Raw genomic sequence first — 18,929 nt, 5'->3', positions numbered from 1 at the left:
GTACATGGGCTCAGGCGCCAAGCACTTCCCTGTGCGATTTAGACGGTGAGCGCGCGCTTCATTCGAGTCAGACGACGATAACCGACAGCTCCGTGTAAACAGAATTCGAATTCCGTTCGGACGCGAAACGCGAACCAGGCCGCTCTCCCTCGGTTTGGGCCATCTGTTTCCCGTATGAGATCATATGGCACCCATAGAGGTATACAACAACAGAGCGTTGTGAATCGGCTCATCCTCCATCTCGTCGTTCGAATCCATGAGAAGTCTGCGAGGACTCGCTCCCTTGGAACGATCGAAACCCGCAAAGCGTGAGTGGGAGGGCATGTCCCAGCAGAGCAAAGTCGCGGCGTTTCCCAACTCTCACCTGACATGAAGAAACTACCAGTGAAAGTGACGGGCATGTGTTCCCTCTTGCCGTTCATTTTCCCCGCGGTTTTTGCGTCCTTGCAATTGGAGATTCCTCTATCTCATGGAGAAAGACTGCTCAACGAACTTCGTGAGAACATCGTCGCCTATGGACCTTGCTGGCAGCGCGCGGTTGAAAATCTTCACGAGTCGTGTTCTTCTCTGAGCGAAGATGCACAGCACCGCATGGCATTGGAATTCACCTCATGTTTCGTTCAGAAACTCGGTCATTCGGGATATAAATGCGCAAATCCCGGCAGCATCGAGGGCTGTGACGACTTTCGGGAACTGTCGTCGAGCCCCCATCTCGGAACCTACTCCAACTTCTTCACGCACAGTCAGGTGATCTGCTCGTTTTTACAGCAGCAGAAGTGGCAGGGCAACACTCTGAAAGTTATCAATGCCCTCTCGGATTCTTCCGTGGAGCTCTCTTCGAAACTCAACGACCTGAACAGCGTTATGGATTCGACTCGCGAAGATCAAGACCGTCTGCAAGAATTAACGCGAGTTGCGCTCTCCGCCAACCAAGAGCTCTCATCGAAAATCGTCTCCCAGGGTTCATCATTGTCGGTGATGCTCGACCAGATTCATTATGTGAACACGGTGATCGCTGGGCACGCGTCGACGCTTTCATCTTTCGCCTACTTCATCGGTGGAGTTTTGATCTCGTTCCTGATCACAACGCCCGAACAAACTCGTCAAGTCAGGTCGTGGCTGATTTTGATGTTCACAACGAACCTGCTAATAGAGTTGGCCATCCTTCAGTGGGCTCTGGAGTTCGCCGGTTTAAGCCATGAGTATTTCAAGGCGGAGAACCCGATCAATTTCAGATTACACCTCTCTCGGAGGGTATTCTGTTGTCTTAGCTTTGTCGCCTATATTTATAAAGCCATCACGTATCGCTCGCCGGAGGAGAGATCCCACTCGCTCTTGCTCGAAATGAGTACGGCAGTGAACCAATTGGATTCTAGGATGCAGCGAATCGAAGCCGCAATGACCATAGCGGCTTCCCGAATGCGGAAGACCTATGATTTCCACGATCAGCGCGATTCTCCCATGAGATTCAGAGAATCGACGCCTCTTACAGCGCCGCCAAAGAAAGGCTTCGAGAAACGATTCCGGGACGAACCTGAAGAAACCACAGAAAGAATCTTCAAGGCTCGCATTGAGGTATCGAAGGATCCGCCTGAGCAGATCCCGCGCTTACGGAGAAGTAATAGAGTAAGATCTCCTCTGTCGAGTAGCGCCATATGGAAATAGTCATCCTACGAGCGACGCGAATCTGTCGTGCTGTGTGAGGAACTAAAAACATTTTACGTATATGGAGGAGACTGGACATGAGTACATGGTTGCAGGATTAGCCTTCCTCGAACTTATCTCGATGATGGCCTGAGGGAAGGTGGGACTCATCAGGTGTCTCCTCGGGCCCCTGCATTTGATACCCAAATCCCCTCGGGCGCCGTCGAATCGTCCCGGTTGCATATTTATACACGAGAACTCTTTCGTACGGATATACAGTACCTTATCAGTTGACCGTTTTTGACTAACTCAGGCTTATTGCAGGTTCAGAGAGTGATCACGCTATATTTTGAGGGTTTTCAGTTCGGCCATAGTCCTGCGTCGGATCTTAGGGAGCTTATAGGGAACCAGAGTTCGCTTTTCCGGAGATTTTTTCCGCCCTGGCAGCCCCAGGAACAAAATCTTGTTAGTAGACTAAATCGAGCCGCCAAATATGATTTTGGAGGCTCTTATCTGGAGAAAAATAAATTTATTGATTCAGGGATAACTATCCGGGATGGGCTCATTTACTTGCTTGCCTGCTTGTTCGATCCACGCGCCGAGCTGGTGTGAAATCGTAGAATAGTCAAGGTCGCGACCGTAGGGTTTTGAGCCGAAACGGCGAGGACTTCCAGCTCCAATGCTCTATGCTAGTCTGGGGGGACCTCTGAGCCGAGTGCTCCCGCTCATCAACCTTGATGAGTTTTCGCTTATGTTAGCTGATAGGGGCGGCAACCGCTGCAAATTCGGGTGAGGAGGCACGGGGAGGGAAAATTCGGCTCAACTCCTGGATGTCCACTTGTTGGGAATTTTTTATCCGGCGAAGTTAGCGGAAGATTCGGAACTTTTTCTCGCTCATTCTTAACTTCTCAGTCCCTAGACCGCAAACCAAACCACCGCATTGCCTCTCAGCGAGAAGAGATGTGCGGCAGTGAAAGGTACTCCCAGAGTCTCCCGCATAGATCCTAGTTCGATTGGTCGCGCCGTGCCATCCAGCGAGCGTAAAGGCCTCCCGGTCCTGCCGCAAGTTCGGAGGATTGGGGAGGAGGAGAAGAAGGATTTCCCTTGCTGCTGCTGCTGCCGCTGCTTCTCGGTTCGTTCATTCATAGAAGCAGCACCGACGAGCAAATGTTCTCCGTGTAACGACAACGGCGTAATGCTCTGAGTGGGTCGCTGTCAGAGTGATAACTCTGCGTGAGAGAGATGTTGTATCCCTAAATGTGGCCTGGTCGAACACCCAGCTCCATGCCGGAGCAGCTCAATGACAGCTGAGAGCTGAGGTAAAGCTAATCCCGATCCCGCACCTGTATTCGCCTGCTCCTAAGATGCACCCAAATACTACCTGTCCACGAAAGAAGCACCCACAGTTTCGTTAAGTGGAACTTTAGATCCGAGAACTCGTCGGAAGCCAGTGAAATCGATGGCCTTCAGTTTTACGTCAAAACCCACTCCACCCCCGTCCCGAAACGTCCCAGTTTTTCAGGGCTTTGCCGTTGGGATTCGAAACGTGTTGTTCACCGGGGGCGAATTTGCGCGTTGTGCTCCGGTTGTTCCGATGTGGACTACTTGATAACTTGGGTCGAAAGCCCGTGTGGTGTGTGGTTTCGCACTTGTGTCCAAGTGGTGTTCGAACCGCAGAGGAAGCGGCTGTGCTGTTCCAAGCAGGTGCTAGACTCCAAGCTCCGGAGTCATTCGATCCCCTGCCTCCCCAAATCCGCGCTATCTCAAGCATGCTCCGATTTTCCCTCACGATCCCGATTTGGATTACAGCACCAGATATCGCTCCCATGGAGTCCACCGACTGGCTGGTGGATCTGTGTCGCGATGTTCAGTTGGAACAGTTCGCGACCAAAATTCGCGAGGATCTCCAGATAACCCGCATCCAGCATTTCGACTTCGTCGCGGCCGAAGACCTCGAGAAGATTGGCATAGCCAGGCCAGCCGCCAAACGTCTCCTGGATGCCGTCAAGAAGTGCAAGGGAGGATGGAGGAAGAGCATTTTCAAAAACATCAAACCGGAGAAGAATGCATCGAAAAGCGGCAAAAGCAGTCCAGTCAACGTGGTGAGTATCAACTATCACGCATCGTAGATGCAGTCCTACGACAAGCTCCCCCTCGCGTGAGAATCACGTAGTCGCTTCGGAGACGGTAGAATGTGCCGGACCCGCGACTCGGAAGAATTGAAACCGTTACGTCAGGGGTTCAGTGTTGTGGAAATAGAGTCTTTTCGCCGGTATCCGCTTCTGAATGAGGCAAAAGTTCCGCTCCGCGGAAGCACGCTGCCACATCACTATCGAATGAATATTGGTAGCGAATCTATCCTTGTGGGTCCACTTGTCAGTAGACACCGGGTCAGGGCAAGCTTGGCATAGTCGACCCGCCATTAATGTCACTCATATTGAACAAACCAACACCGACCACATGAATCCTGTATGCATTCCTAAATGACTGGAGCAATTTATCCGCTCGATTTTCGACCATGAGGCCGCAAATGTGATTTCGATTCTGCGGTTGTGCCTCCGCCATTTCCGGTTCATTAATGGTGATCGAGACCTGAAATCCCGCCCGATTATCGCCCTAGCCGTGGGTGACGCACCAGCTCAAGTATTTTCTCGGCGGAGCGTACCGCCAGATTTCTCGAGGTGGAGGAGCCGAGCGATAGATTCTAGAGCGAGGATCGCCATAGCCCAATATACACTTACTCGGGAATGCCGCAATCGTGGCTCAGTCTGTCGGAAGCGACTTTCTGGTCGGTAAAGACTGTTTTTTTATTTACCGAATCGGCAGCCAAGAGAGGCGTTTCGATGAGGGCGACGTAAACTACCGTCGGACGAAGGACGAGAACCGACGGATAGCAGTGCAGGCTCTCCTTCCAGTTTAGATGCCACCGGTTCGTCGGTGTGACGTCGGTCGGCTGTGTTTGTGGTTAGCTAGTCGATGGGATTTACAGGCGGATGGGTGGCGTGGGTCGCCAGTCGGTCAGACAGCTGGACTTGTTCCGGTGTGCGCGCGCGTTTTCCCACCTGACTATTCGATGTCTGACTGGCTTGCGGCGGACTTCATGGACTGGAACTCGATTCGTGGAAGCACTCGTCGCATTCGCGTCGTCTGAATCGAAAGAGAAGTTTCCGGTAGACTGACATTGAGAGCTTCAGCCGACATGAGAACGGCCGTATTCGTTCTCTTTTCACGGTAGGTTCTCATCACCACCACGAGCAAGACATCACATCGGTCTCTCCTCAAACGTTCTCGACACCAATCCTCTCGGATCGAGGCGGAGTACTGTTTGATGTGATTCATCGCCTCTATGATGGGACGGTGAAATGTTCGATCCGTCCCTCGACGCGGTCATTGCAGGCATGCCGAACTTGAGCGCGTTGACCGTGAGGAGTCATCCGTTCGATTCTTCGAGGTGGTCTACCATCGACTGTCGGTGAACGAGCCTTGCTAATTTCTCGCGAATCTCTGCCACGCTCAACCTTTGACAAGCCGATGTAGTCTAATATTCCGATTGTAAGGCGTCAAAAAAGACTTCGGTTCCGCGGGCTCGGGGAACCGCGGCGTCGACGACTATGATACGATGGCGACTGCAAAAGTAGTGGTGTTCTCGTCGGGATAAATTCGTAATTGCCTCCACAGTATAACTTTTTGCGATGGGTCTCACCCTGGCGCCAGACTCGATCTGAGAATGATCATTAGCTGTCGAGGTGTATCATTACAAACAAAACGAATTTCTATAAAAGATCGTCCAGGTCACGCGTTAAACTTGTTTAATCAATGCGATTTAGATCGTACACGGGTCGTGCCTTGCCGGAGTAGACTTCTTGTGGGCGAGGCTTGATCTCTATTCACGGCAGATATATGCTGATCGCGATTTGCTACGATGTGAGAAATACGCTGCCGTAAGAAGCAATGAGGCTACAGGTGCGCTGCCATCGAATCCATACGAGTCAGAAACTCTCCGTCAGAAATCAGTTTTCCGATGAGCCCGATCACTTGGCTCAGGCTATACTTTCAAATAATCTCTCCGAAATGGTCGTAGACGACCGGAGAGTGGCGAAATGTCCCTTGCACTAATATTCTCCGGGCCTCCCGTCACGGTCGATATCCTCCAGGTCCAATCCTCTCGCAAATAGGTCACAGAGACATTTCTTTTTCTATCCGCAGATTCAACCTAGTCCAGCTGGCGCGCAACCTTCTGAAAACTTGACATGTCTCATCTCCGAGAAGGAAATCACCCTGAAAACCAAATTAGGAGGTGGGACGTTCGGTGTCGTGATGATGGGGGAATGGACGACTTGTACGGGAAGGATTGTCGACGTCGCTTGCAAAATTCTCAAGGAAGATCCGAAGCAGACGGGCACCTTCGACGACTTCATCAAAGAGGTGGGAAACGTCGCGTTGCCTCGTCGTGAGGCTGGGTTCTGAAGCGATATCGATGGGACTGGACTAATTTTCGGAAAAGAGTAGCGTAGGAGATCGAGAAGGATTTGGCTCTTATTCTCTTCGCGATTCCCAGGTTGGGTCTATGCACGCGCTCAATCACCCCCATCTTGTCAAACTATACGGCATCGTACTGGGCTCACAGCTTATGATGATCACCGAATTGGCTCCCCTGGGTTCGTTGAGGGATCACTTGAAAAAGCACGGATCGAAAGTAGCCATCACCCGATTATTCGATTACGCGGTACAAATAGCTGATGGCATGGCATATCTAGAAGAGATGCGATTTATCCATCGAGATCTAGCATGCAGGTAAGTGATGTCCGTGGATACCTACCCGGATGAGGGGAGTTGCGAACAGCGCGTGGGCGGCACAAATTCGACGCTGCGATCCTATGACATTGAGGAGTTTCTGCCAATTAGCTGTGCTCCCGTCAAAACATCACGAGGCATAATGATGTCATCGCTATCTGCAGGAATATTTTGTTGTCATCGATAGAGAAGATCAAGATTGGCGATTTTGGTTTGATGCGGAATCTCAAGGGCGATCAGGATTGCTACGTGATGACGGAGCACCACAAGGTTCCAATGCCCTGGTGTGCTCCTGAAAGCCTCACGTCCAGAATCTTCTCGCACGCATCTGACACGTGGATGTACGGAGTCACCTTGTGGGAAATGTTTTCGTTCGGTCGGGAACCTTGGAGCGGGCTCAACGGGGCAGAAATTCTGAAGAGGATCGACGCTGAAGGTGGGTCCCGCCTGGCGATCAGCTGAGAGTGGCTCAAACTGGGATCTCGGCTTCCTCTTTCAAAAAGTTAGAAACAATTTCCACGAGGAATTTTCTCCCCATATTTCAGGAGAACGCCTCGAGCATCCTTCAGGCTGCTCCAACGACCTTTACCAGCTGATGCTACAGTGTTGGCATGAGACCCCGGAGTTAAGGCCAACTTTTGGGGCTCTTAAAGACTTCATATCCGCAAACCAACCCCAGCTGCTGAAACTTATCAAGCTTCCCCAAACCCCTGGAGGATCTACGGCGCTCCAGGATAATGAATTGCGTATGAAAGACGTCGTAGAAGGAGACATCATCGCCGTGATCGAGGGTAGAAACGATTACTACTGGTGGAAAGGTCGGCGAAGATTTTTTGCTCATATCATGCTCTATCGATCGCTGTGAGCGGCCCTCCCCCGCTCGAAGAACACTTCCAACTCTCGGCATCTAAACGATCTCGCGGTCCCCAGGTCAGAACCTTCGAACCTTTGAAGTTGGTCTCTTCCCCCGAAATCATTGCGAATCGACCTCGTCAAAGAACTCCAAGGATATCTCCGCCCCCTTGCGGCACTCGTTCATCCACACGGGCCATTGCGACGCCTCCGGCAAGAAATGGGGAAGTCCGGGGCACATCGATCAGATGTACCTCTGTAACCCAGCTCAGCCCGAAGACTTGCTAGGCCTACCCCCACTGCCAAAAAAGCCTGCCTCATGGTTCGCATATACCTACTCTCAGTCAATTCTATAGAAATTCAATAATGCTCGTGGAATGGCAGGAAGGCGACGGTGAGCTTCATTGATTCCAGGTTGAAGGATCTACCGAATAGATCCAAGAGCGTGAAACAGGCGAAGCAATTCAGTTATATACACCTAAAGAATGAGCTCTCGTCTCCGAACGAGCCGCCTCCTCCACAATCTGCGTCAAGCTGTTCGCCGAAAAATCTGGAGAACCGCAATTTCAATCAGCCAGCAGCGGTACCGAGCGCGGATCTACTGTACGGCGAGAGCGAGAGTTACTTCGGTTGCGATTCTAGTTTTGACAGCGTCACTTACGAAGCTCAGACCGAGTATCAAAACGTAGACTCGAGGAACGATCAGTCGTCAAGGTCAGTCGATGGAGATCTATCTTTGTGAGTTTTTTTTCGCGATTAGAGTATGTTCCACCGATCGTGCAAGCAGCTCACCCTCTTGCGGTTTCTCTCGACAGGTACTATAGCGCAGTTCCCGAACTGGAAAATTTGGCGAGTCAGGCTTTCGGTATGAAAGCTCTGGTCCACGAAACCAACCGGATCGATGCGGACGACGAGGAAGACAGAGATCACGCCTACATGAATGTGTGTGACGTTCCCTTGCCAAATGGAATGAAGAGGAACCCACAGGAACCGAGCAAGGTTATAAAAGCGCCCGCCCCGCCAGCCGTAAAACCGTCTACCCAACCGAGCACGTTCCAGGAGTTCGTCGCTAGAGAAGACCAAAGATTTAATGACTGCAAATCGCCAACCGAAGCATCGGTCTACACGGCGTACAGCTCGAACTTTTGGGGCACAGAATACGATCCTCCATTGACAGACGACGAGGGTTATCGGAACATTGAGTCAGCTTTGGACGAAGTCCCACCCGCCACCTACCTCAACATTCAAGAAGCTCTGCCTGACGATAATCGTAGGGAACGGCGAGAGTTCCCTCCCGATGTGGATCTGTCGAAAATCTCCGATGAAACCCCGCCCGTCGTATCCCGGCCGAAGTCCGAGACCGCTTCCTTGCCGAGACTCTCGTCCGAAATCGTAGCCCAGAATACCATGTCACGATTCAACCTCCCCTACCTGAAGAGCGGTAAGAAAGAGCCGGACAGCAGTACTGACAGCAAAGTGCCAAAAAATCAAGCACAAAACGGTCACAGGGATCCTCCGCCGATACAGCTCCCGAAACCGTCCCAAGTCTCAAGTCAGAAACCTCCTCGAAACTCTCCGCCGATGCAAGCCGTCAAGCCAGAACCGCATCAGATCCCATCGGTGATCCCGAACAAAACCGCCGATGAGCGCTGGACGGCTTTCGACGAAAGTCCAGATGATTCCCCCGAGGACACGAAGAATTTCATGGTGAACATAAGAACTTCGATGTCGCCCACCAAAGACCCTCTCAGAAGCTCAACGGGAGCGCCTGCAGTGATTCCGAAGCTTCCGCCCCCCGAAAAGAAGAAAGAGGCTACGAGGTCTTCGTCGTCTTCCGCCGTAACGGACTTGTCTGCGGTCGTATTTCCGTCGCCCCCGGTATTCGTACCACCAGCGAATGCACTCTCTCCCTCAGGTACGGCGAGTTTGTCGGCTATCATGGCATCTCCCGTCGCAGGCGAGAATTTATTCCCCGCTCAATTCGGAGCGAGTCTACCTGCTACGCCTCAGCCGCAGAACTTCGCTCTGAAGACATCTTATTGCCCAGCGCCGTCGAATCAGCCTTTGATTCCGGCGCCGCAGACCCCGGACAAGGAATCCCAGGATTTAGAGAACCGGCTCGAGAATTATCTAGCCGCCAAACAACGGACCAGAACACTCGAAGAGAAGGCGAAACGCGAGCAAGAGGCTGCGCGTAAGCACGAAGAAGCGCTGAAAGCTCTGCAAGCACAAAAGATCACCTGTCAAAAGCAATTCCTCTCTCAGGCCAAGTCGCTTCAATCCACCCAGCACGAGAGTTTACCTCCTTCGGGGAGCAATGGTACGGTGAATGGCTTCGAGGACTCCTTCAACTCGTTGCAGCTGGAAAAGACGAAACCGAATGCTGCAGCTGAGAATTCGAAAGCTGAGCTCCAAATGCGAGCCCTCGCGAATGACTTCAATTCCTCGGTGAAATCACCAACGGCATCCGCGGCCGCCGGGACCATCTCGGCTCGGGCTCCGACAAACCTTGCCGAGAGCTCGGCCTGCAAACTCAGCAAGGTTCTACCGAATGGTAATGCCCTTCTCCCGGCTAGCATCGCCAAGACTAACGGACACCAGCCCACGGCAACCGTAGCCTTGCCTACCGCTCCTATTTCTACGCCTGGCCCAGCCAAATCGAACCCGGCCTCGAAGACTCTTGCCGGATCGTCCGTGCTGCTCGGAGCCACCGCAAACCGCCCTCTACCTCCTTCGTCAGTGCCACTCGTGCCTACTCCGGTCCCGGCCGTGGCCGAAGTCAGGGGACAGAACCTCGGTGCTTTCTCTGGAAGCTTAGGTGATTTGTTAGCTCCCGGTTCGAAGTCCTCAACCCTCACGCTGGAGGATTTAGCTAAGGGCTCAAAACCCTTCGGTCAACTTATGAATTTCGGAAACAATTTGAGTCGGTCTCAGGAAACGCTCCACAAACCGGCGCCGCAGCAAACAGCGTTCGTGCTGCCGTTGAAATCAGCGAGCTCTGCCTGCAATCCACGTCTCGCCGCAGGACCCAGTGGTCAAAATGTGAATATTTTCTGCAACCAGCAACCTTTAGTTCCGACCCCTGTAAATGTGAATTCTCAGCGGAAGACGATCCGATCCTTCGACGAACTCAACGGCGCAGTGTCCCTCATGGGAATCGGGAACCCGACCGCCGAAGTGAAACCCTTCATGGTGAGACCCCCTCCCCCACCGCCGCGGCAACCCGAGCTCGAGAATCTCAAAACGTCTCCCACGCTCGTACAGCCGAGTAACACCGAGATTCTGGCGATGCAAACGCTTCTACCGGGCTCGTCAAGGGAGGAGTGTCTCGCCGCGATCATGGCGAACCCTGGTAATATCGAAGGAGCTCTACGTCAAATCAAACTGGATCATTTAGTGAGACTCGGTATCGCGCCAAGGCAGGTCTGTGAGAACGCTCTCAGAAACCATCAATGGAATGTCGATCAAGCCGCCTCCGCTCTTTTGGACTCAAGATGATCTTCACAGGCCAGTGCGAGACCGATTAGCGGTTGCCGTCGTCGGAAAAGCCGTATGAGCGCTGTCGAAACATGTAAATTACACGACAAGACACAGAACGAAACATACACATCGCTTCTTAGAAACAAACTCCTGTGATGCACCGGAGCTCCGCAGCCCAAGTTCATATGATCTCAATCCCAGTAGACGACTTTTTCTTCCAAAGCTTCAAAATGAGCGACCACGATTCCTCCCCTGAGGCGAGCAAGTGAATTTAGTCGCAAGCTCGTGGAGCGACCGCACAGCTCGTCGAGAATTCCTCCGGGTATAATCCCTCCTGCGTCGCGGTCACAGCTCTACCTGTAGTCGAGATCCAGGTTGTCCTCTCTTCGACGCTCAACGATCTGAGAATCCACCGAGCTCATCCGAGTGCCGCATCTCTACAGAGGGCGCGGAGAGCGACCTTGATTTTTTTTTATCATTGTTATCTCTCAGTTCATTTCGCTTCCGACCTGAACAATGTCAATAATTCTGAATCGATGTCTGATATGCGTGACGATGACGGAGCAAGTCCCTGTACACAGAGTCAACACACGTTGCCGAGTATTGGAACTTTTCAATCTTTCTGATAGTTCCGGAAATGGCCCCCTGAGAGATCTGATATTTTCGGAGACTCCCCAACACTAGCGTACCCTGTTTCGGAATCTCTAGTTCCTACGGTGGGAAGTCATTTGATCGCCATCGAGCGATTCTGCTATTGAATTGATCCCTCCTTGATCATCGACTTCATCGGCTTGTTGTCTCCTCGGTGAACATGAATAAATTAACACTTCTGTTGTAGAAGGCGGAAAAATTATCGCGAGTTGTGGAATCCCGTTCTGGTCGGGTCGTTGCTCAGAGTCTCGATTCCTGGCTCGAAGATGTGGGAGGGGAAGGCGAGTTCTCGAAAATTCTATGCGAAGTGCATTCATTTATTGCATCAAATACATTCCGACGGAATGACATCACCGGTGTATTGCAGCTTCAATAATGTGATTTTACAGGAAGTGGTCATTTATCTCTGCAAACTCTTTTCCGTCCCGAACTCTGCAATGTTGCGCAGAGATGATTTGGCAACGGTATAACTGATGATCCGGCGAGTCCTCGGACTCCACCGTTATTCCATGTAAACATTATCGCTTGAGAATACTCGGATCATTCATAAAATTGATCCGAAACCTTAAAATCATTTAGGTAATCCGTAGCTTCACTTTTCCTCTACGGGAACGCGGTCGAGAGAAAATACGGTAGACATCGTGGCATATCCAAGGGGTATATACTACTAACTATACCTCAGATTCGTTTCTATTGAACGTTGAGGAACACAACCTCAATAAAACTAAAGCCATCGGGTCGATTCGGATCGCCCAAACGTCCGAGTCGAAGGTATGGGTGCATTAGAAGCTCACTTGAATCAGAAATCGTTCCCATATTCGTTGATAGGGTACGTCGTTCCAAATATATCAATAGCTGCCATTCGGCTAGAGACTCCCCAAGTGCTTTCGCGAGCAAAAATGGCCTTCGTTTCTCCATGGAGCATATGAATAACAATCCGGAGTTTGAAACAACTGACTCCGCTCCCGCATATCTCATATCCTATCTGACAACCGTCGGAAACGCCTCAAAAATTCGCTGCCAGTTTCGCTGTAAGTACTGAGCAAAGTTATGAGTTTTGGTGAGACGGGAGGGGGAGGTAGAAACAGCATGCTCACGAGAAGTTCCCTGAGTTATTTCATCCGACTCATCCAGCGTTTGAGCGACTGCGATTCTGCCCAGTCAGTCACCGTCGCTTCGATCCTTTGTGGATGAGTCGGGTCGTAGTTTCGTATACTCGATCAGCGAGTCGGAAAAGTCGATCCGTTAGTCAATCAGAACTGAAGCTTGAAAGCTTTGAGCGCATTGTAGGTAGTCTTCATTGCGATGTCATGTGGACTCTGGTCGAGGATACCGGCCAGCAATTCGCAGGTCAGGCCCAGACTGCACGGTTCGTTCCTCTGGAAACTGCAGTAGCGACGAACCAGGGATTCAGAAGCCTCCGAGAACATTTCAGTTTTGTCGTCCTCTTGGCTTTTCTTGAGTTTACTCTTGGCGTTCGGAAAGAGGAAAGGAGCGTCCGAAGCCAGCAGCAGTTTATCTTGAACCGACGGATCTCGGATCAGATCGTAGAAGTCTTCTTTTTGCTTCCATAGGGCGCCGGTTATCGAGAGGAAGTACCTGAGCATTGGGAAAGAAATATTTTTTTTAGAATTTTCTGAATTCTGAGCCTACGGCAAAAATCTCGCTGTTTGTCCCGGGCAAGCATTCGTCCTTCTTCCGGACGGAGAGCCTTCGATGCCGAAACCCATCGAGAAAACGACGTCCGGGCGCCGGCTCAATATGTGTCTACATGTCGGCCGTCATAATAGACCCAGGCTTTACTTGAGAAAAAAAGCTCGACCAATAGGTCTCATTCTAGTTTTGCCATCGAAGCAACGCTACAAAGAGCATTCGTTTTGTTTATGGTGTTGTTGCATTGGTTAATGTTCACAATCACTGCGCGGCCTTCGTAGTCAAACGGAAAACAACCAATAAGCGAGCTGATGTCTCCCGAATTCCAACACCGCCTTTTTTTCAGCAACAAATAACAATTGCTTGCCAATGACGACAGCAGCAAACGTTCCGAAAGGGTCGGGTACTTCAACCTATCGAAACGAAATCCCAGTGCCCTACGCGCTTGTACTGGACCCTTGACACCCACAAAGCGGCATCTAAAACACCCTTCCTCCTTTCACGTTTTTCTGTCTGCCTGTCCGTCCGTTCGTCAGTCTGTCAATCCGGCTGTCTTTCGGCTCGTCCACAAATTTACGAGCAGGGATCGCTGTCGTCGGCGCCGCCGCCGCCTTAGCTGTTACAGTCGTCGTGGTTGTCGACGCTGATTGTGAAATCGGTGGGAGCAACGCCCAAACACCGACTGAGAAGCATTCGACTCCAGTCGGGAAGTTTTCTGACGAATTCGTCGCAACACATTGAAATGACAGCTCGGTCGGGGATCCTCATCAGGAAGTCTCGGCTGTTTCGTCTGTGGTCTAATTCCTTCGCTGTCATTGTTTATTCGTCTGGAGAAAAGTTCTGATCCCGTGAGCATCTACGACCTTGGGGAGTCATATGTTTGTTTATGAAGAGAATTTGCCGTGCTTGTTCGCGGGTGGTCAATATTCCCGTCCGCCCGCTGCGAGCCCAACGGCTCGTCCCATGAGCACGATTTGGTCGTCGTACGCGTCGAAAGGTGAAACTCAAAAAGACAGCGAATCGACGATCCGGAGTCAAAAACAGGAGATGGAATTCCTGGTAGCGATGGGCAATATTCCGATGGTGTGAGGAAATGTATCTGATTGTGAGTGGTTTCCACGCCTCCAGGTCTATCGTCTAGAGTTCATTTGAGTTTGAGAAATTCCTGTCGTTGGAAGCGTTTCTTGGACATCGCATCAGAGGGATGGAGCTTGCTCGGATTGTTCACCTCCTCCTTTTCTACTGTCTGCTTTCGCTCCGATCGGCTCTGGACTCAATGTCACGCACAAGTTGGAGCTTGATCTCAACACGAGGATCTAAAGATGATCTCCTGAATGCCCGAACTCTCAACCCCTCGAGACTCACCCTCTGTCCAAGTACTCTTTGGCCTGATCGGCGGATCCCGCGAATCCGTGGACTATGACCTGGAGCTCGGCGTAGGCCTTCAGTATTGGTATGAGCTCAGAAGCCCCCGCTTTTTCGAAAACAACCACAGGCTTGGCGTATTTCTTCGCCAGTTCGAGTTGAGCCTCCAAGCAAGATATTTGTTGCTTCAGGGATGAGACTTCCAGCTTCGTCAGATCCAGCCCGCATGCTCCTGGAGAACAGAAAGTTTTTTTCAGAAAAGTCACCATGATTCCTCAGCGTCCCCGCTCATGGAGAATATTCATTCTCCATGTTCGACAACGCGGACTTCTCTTCTGTGCCCTGTATTCCTTCGGAAAAGTTCCCATGGACGGGATGACAACTCTGACATAATCCACGGTTAGAAGCGTGTCAAGATGTGCCGTCCTAATAGGAACGGTGCCGCAAATTCCCACACATAGATGGAATCGCGGCTGAAGTGTCTGCGGAGCAACAAAAAACCTCATGGTGCCGCTTCGACATCCCATGTTTCGCGATGTCCTTCGCTTCCATATTCAGTAGGGACGCTTTCGATTGCAGTCGCCGCTCATGACTAACTGAGATTACTATGTCACAAAGGCTCTGAGTATTTTACCCGCCGATCTTACCCGATCTCGAATCACAATGTTCCGCGAGGCTCAATGAGTGATTGAGCAGAGAGCTAGCGGAGCCACTCGATTCGCGGCTGAAGTCTTCACCTTCGAACGGTCGCAAATGTGCATTTTCGTTCAGGGAAGGAGACCATCGCTTCAGAACATTTGATATGATTTTTCATCGGTCATTATTTACCCCTCCGATCGACCCCCCTCCCCCCTTTGATTCAACCCAGAACCGTATAGTTGGAGTCCGATTTGGGTTTCAGCTGAATTCCGAACCTATAGCAGTGAGGTCAACGGTCACGTGTCACAAGCGACACACGACAGTGTCGAAAGTCCAGAAAAAAAAGGGAATCGCTAAGTCTCACCAAATCTCTTTTATCCGGACAGTTTCCGTTTCTCCACCTAAAGGAACAGATGGCTTCGTCCAGCGAGCTTTTCGAACAAAGATGTCAATAAAGGTTCGTTCGGATGCCCAGACGCCTTGCGGTTCGAACATTTCCGGAATTCCACATCGGCGTCACATATATTCTTCCGCGCAGACAAAGAGAATCACCAAAACGTCGATCGTAATGTAAATTAGGTCGATCCATCTGACTCGTCGACGTTCAGTGATTGCGCAGACAACAAAAGAGTGCATCGACTGATTGTGGCGTAGTAAATATTTGGACAAATAGATAAACGAAACTTTCTTCCTTCATAGAGCGACGCCGCCGACCGCCAGAGCTGTGATCAAATGATCAAAAGTGGCAAAACGTCGACCAGAGAGCTTCGAAAGATGGTGGACCAGTATTTGCTTTCATATAGACATGAAGCAGAGGGTCGGCACAGAGCTGGAGGCATCCACTCATTACAAGTGTGGCATTCAGCTTCGACGAGAATTTTCGACACCGAAGTGCATATTCGATAGGAATGCATTCGGAAGGTGAAGATGAATAGAAATGAATCACTTGACACTGGAACCTATGGAACAAGGAGAAAATTCTCACCAATTGCAACACATTCGGCCTTTGGGAGAAGCTCTTCGAACGTCGCCTTGGTCTCGTCCCTCCATGATTGCGTTTCGAGAGGGTGGATCCCCGATGCGCAGAACAGCGAGCCAGGGTAAAGTCTGTAAGATGCCGTTGGAAGGAAATGCTTAGACGGAGCTGTCAAGAGTCTTGTGAATCGGAATATTTTAGAGCAAGCACCAAAGGGATTTATTCAAACGAGCCCCATCGGGTCGCTGGGTTCCCGTCGATGCTGAGGGTATATTCGGCCCATTTTCAGTCAATTTAATTTTGGGGAGTCTCGGGCTCTCGAAAGGCACTTTCTCCGTTCAGACGCGACAGGACCTTTTCAAAATTTCTGGATCGCTCTACGAATGGTCCATATGTCTGTCAAAGATGTTTCAGATGTCCATGGTTGTTCCGATCAGTGTCAATCCAGAGGAAATAATTCTTTTGACCTTCCAAGGAGATTGATTCATCAACTCTCGCGGGATCTACGGTCGCCCTTACGCCCAGAATTCGGAAGTTTCACGTCAGATCCGACCAATGTCACACTCATTCATTAAAGAAATTCCAGAGGTAGGCCTTGGTTTCGACCAGAGAAGCATTCCAGTTCATACGAAATACCGAGACGATGTGACATTTTCGGTGGATCGTAATTCACCTGACGTCGCGTATCTTTTACAATCCACAAACACTCGTTCGATACTCGCTTGGAAACGGATGCAGTCTGACAGCCTAGTGGATGGAGATTCAGGTCTGGCGTCTTTCTACAACGTCCGAACGAGACCCCTAATACTGATGTGAATTTCCGATGAGGAAATTCCCATGTATGCTTCAATCGAATTTACCCAACATCTCGACTGACACTCATACGGATCCGGCACTTGAGAGAAGACGTCGAGAAAACCACTGTGGCCCTCGAACGTCAACTGCTCACCCAGTGATGTTTCTGGAGCAGGATGTGTCGTTATTTGCTCGAGACCAGTGATACAGGGCACTGAATCTTCACTCTACCGAGAGGCCTCGGAACGGATACTCTATAGATCTGGGGATCGAACCTTACCCGAGAACAGCCTCGGGACTCTATTTGTAGAACCTTTGAGAGAAGAATTCTCTGCTTCTTTTCCCTGCAGGCTGGGACAAACCTTCACATTATCTCCGGGGTCCTCGATGAATCTGGAGGAGCTGAGAAAACGAATCTGCCATATCCATTCGGAGCGATCTTCGTGATTCGAGAGAAGGGAATCATTGCGTGAATTCGCTGCGCACACGGAGTCAAGTCTGATCCTTTGCCTCAGAAGGCAATCACAGAAGCGGTCTTGCCCTCAGAAAGGTTGAAATTGATCAGCGAACTCCCGTCACGCCTAATTATCTCTATGTGATCGACCAGAGCCACTCGGAGCCTGATGAGGCTCTCTCGTGGAGATCCCACGTCTAGAGTTCACATTGATGCTCCTCCAATACGCGAGACATCATTCGGAGAGCTCTCCATTTCCACGGTTCTCTTGGGCAATATTGGATATCGTTTGCGCCTTTACATATTCTGAGTTGGAGAGACGTTCGGCGTTTCCGGAGAAGAGAATCGTCCATTTGGCCTGAGCTCCGCGAACCGATTCTCATCCAATGATTCGAACGCTTTTCTTTTTATTCAATCAAAGTAGATCGGGCGTCATGTTGTGTGACAAGATATCAAATCGTCAGATCACTGTCACAAGTCACAACTGTTTCAAAACAGACCACCTTGACCCAGACTTCGACGAAGCCCTCCAAATCACGCTGAACTTGTCTCCTCCAGATCTATATATGTCTGAAGCGAATCACGCCTCCCACCGCCGCATTGCCCGCCTAGAATCTTCATACATGTGTATGTCAATAATTCGGAATCCTACATGAGCACGCATTTCGAGCCTCACCTGGTCAAGCGTAGCGCGTCACGCGCAGATCTCTCGGAACTGCTCAAGACGACCAGTTTCTTCACTCCTGAGTTCTGAGCTCGATCGAGAACCTGGTCGAGGTCCCTCTGGAACTTCTTATTCGCGAGATTCGCTCCCGAGTCCACGATGACATAATCGCTCTCCATCGTCAACCAGCGGCGTCTCAGCCTCCACCAAAGTGAAATCTGCAATCACAGTCACGTTTCTAAAACTCGATATCCGACGTCTGACGATCTCGCGTAGTCCGGCTCCAGGCGCTCAAGAGTTGCGCAACTGATCGACTGGTATCCAGATCCAGAGACTCACGGTATGGTCTTCACTTCAGACAGGACCCCGTCACGGACTCAGTCGAGCGAAATCGATGCACAAGAACTTCCGAAATTGAACTTCCCCACAGGGGCGGGGTCACTGAGTCCGTGAAGGGTCTTGTGGAGTAGAGAATCAGATGTTCGCCGCAGCAGCCGGCGCAGATCTTCGGGTGTGTCTTTCGAGACTTCCGATCTTTAGTCGAAGGTTAACTGAACGTGAAAGCCCAACATCTGACCGCCGGCAGGGCGGGTTCTGAGCCTGCGCGACTCGGTAAGGACGGATGCTATCCGGGGGAATCGCATACGGAGCGAGACGGGCTCGTCTGTCGGATGTCAGTTGACGAAAGATCGCCTCTCGTGAGGGGCCAGTCCATCGGAGATCACTCGGATCTCGGTGACGGTGGTGCTCTCTCAAAACGTCGCACCGTCATTTCAGCGGTTGCTCACGGCGCGCTTCCCCGAGCTGTTCTGCATCTAGAGCCGACGGAGAAAGCACGGAACGGTCGTCAGAACCGCTGCTGCCGAATAAGACAACAACATTCTTGAACTGATTGAGTCGGCGGCGACGACGGCGACGAGGGTCAGTCAAGTTCATATAACCGGTTGACGGGTCCACTATTA

At 51.0% G+C, this 18,929-nt stretch overlaps 3 protein-coding genes across 3 annotated transcripts; 2 read left to right on the top strand and 1 right to left on the bottom strand.

Annotated features, from left to right (window-relative positions):
* The first annotated feature begins 369 nt into the window (after positions 1–369).
* LOC108864568 (uncharacterized) lies at positions 370–2,133 on the top strand. Its single transcript, XM_018640535.2, has one exon. It carries the CDS (start codon positions 370–372, stop codon positions 1,663–1,665), a length of 1,296 nt encoding a protein of 431 aa, XP_018496051.1. The 3' UTR covers positions 1,666–2,133.
* Positions 2,134–3,470: 1,337 nt separating this feature from the next.
* Ack (activated Cdc42 kinase) lies at positions 3,471–11,541 on the top strand. Its single transcript, XM_018640534.1, has 8 exons — positions 3,471–3,737; positions 5,851–6,069; positions 6,203–6,438; positions 6,603–6,874; positions 6,984–7,256; positions 7,369–7,612; positions 7,705–8,004; positions 8,106–11,541. The coding sequence occupies exons 1-8, from the start codon at positions 3,471–3,473 to the stop codon at positions 10,786–10,788; spliced, it is 4,494 nt and encodes a 1,497-aa protein (XP_018496050.1). The 3' UTR covers positions 10,789–11,541.
* A 181-nt stretch (positions 11,542–11,722) lies between these two features.
* On the bottom strand, positions 11,723–18,463 carry LOC100899930 (3'-5' ssDNA/RNA exonuclease TatD). The gene is made up of 5 exons (XM_003745980.2): positions 18,307–18,463; positions 17,980–18,185; positions 16,064–16,185; positions 14,440–14,671; positions 11,723–13,020 (listed from the first exon to the last, which is right to left on the bottom strand). Exons 2-5 carry the CDS (start codon positions 18,144–18,146, stop codon positions 12,675–12,677), a joined length of 867 nt encoding a protein of 288 aa, XP_003746028.1. The 5' UTR covers positions 18,147–18,185; positions 18,307–18,463; the 3' UTR covers positions 11,723–12,674.
* Between the last annotated feature and the right edge of the window lie 466 nt (positions 18,464–18,929).

Source organism: Galendromus occidentalis, unplaced genomic scaffold (genome assembly GCF_000255335.2).
Source record: "Galendromus occidentalis unplaced genomic scaffold, Mocc_1.1 scf7180000077487, whole genome shotgun sequence".
Classification (NCBI taxonomy): Eukaryota; Metazoa; Arthropoda; class Arachnida; order Mesostigmata; family Phytoseiidae; genus Galendromus; species Galendromus occidentalis.
The sequence above is the reverse complement of the archived record's forward strand: the minus strand, read 5'-3'. Positions and strand labels throughout refer to the sequence as shown.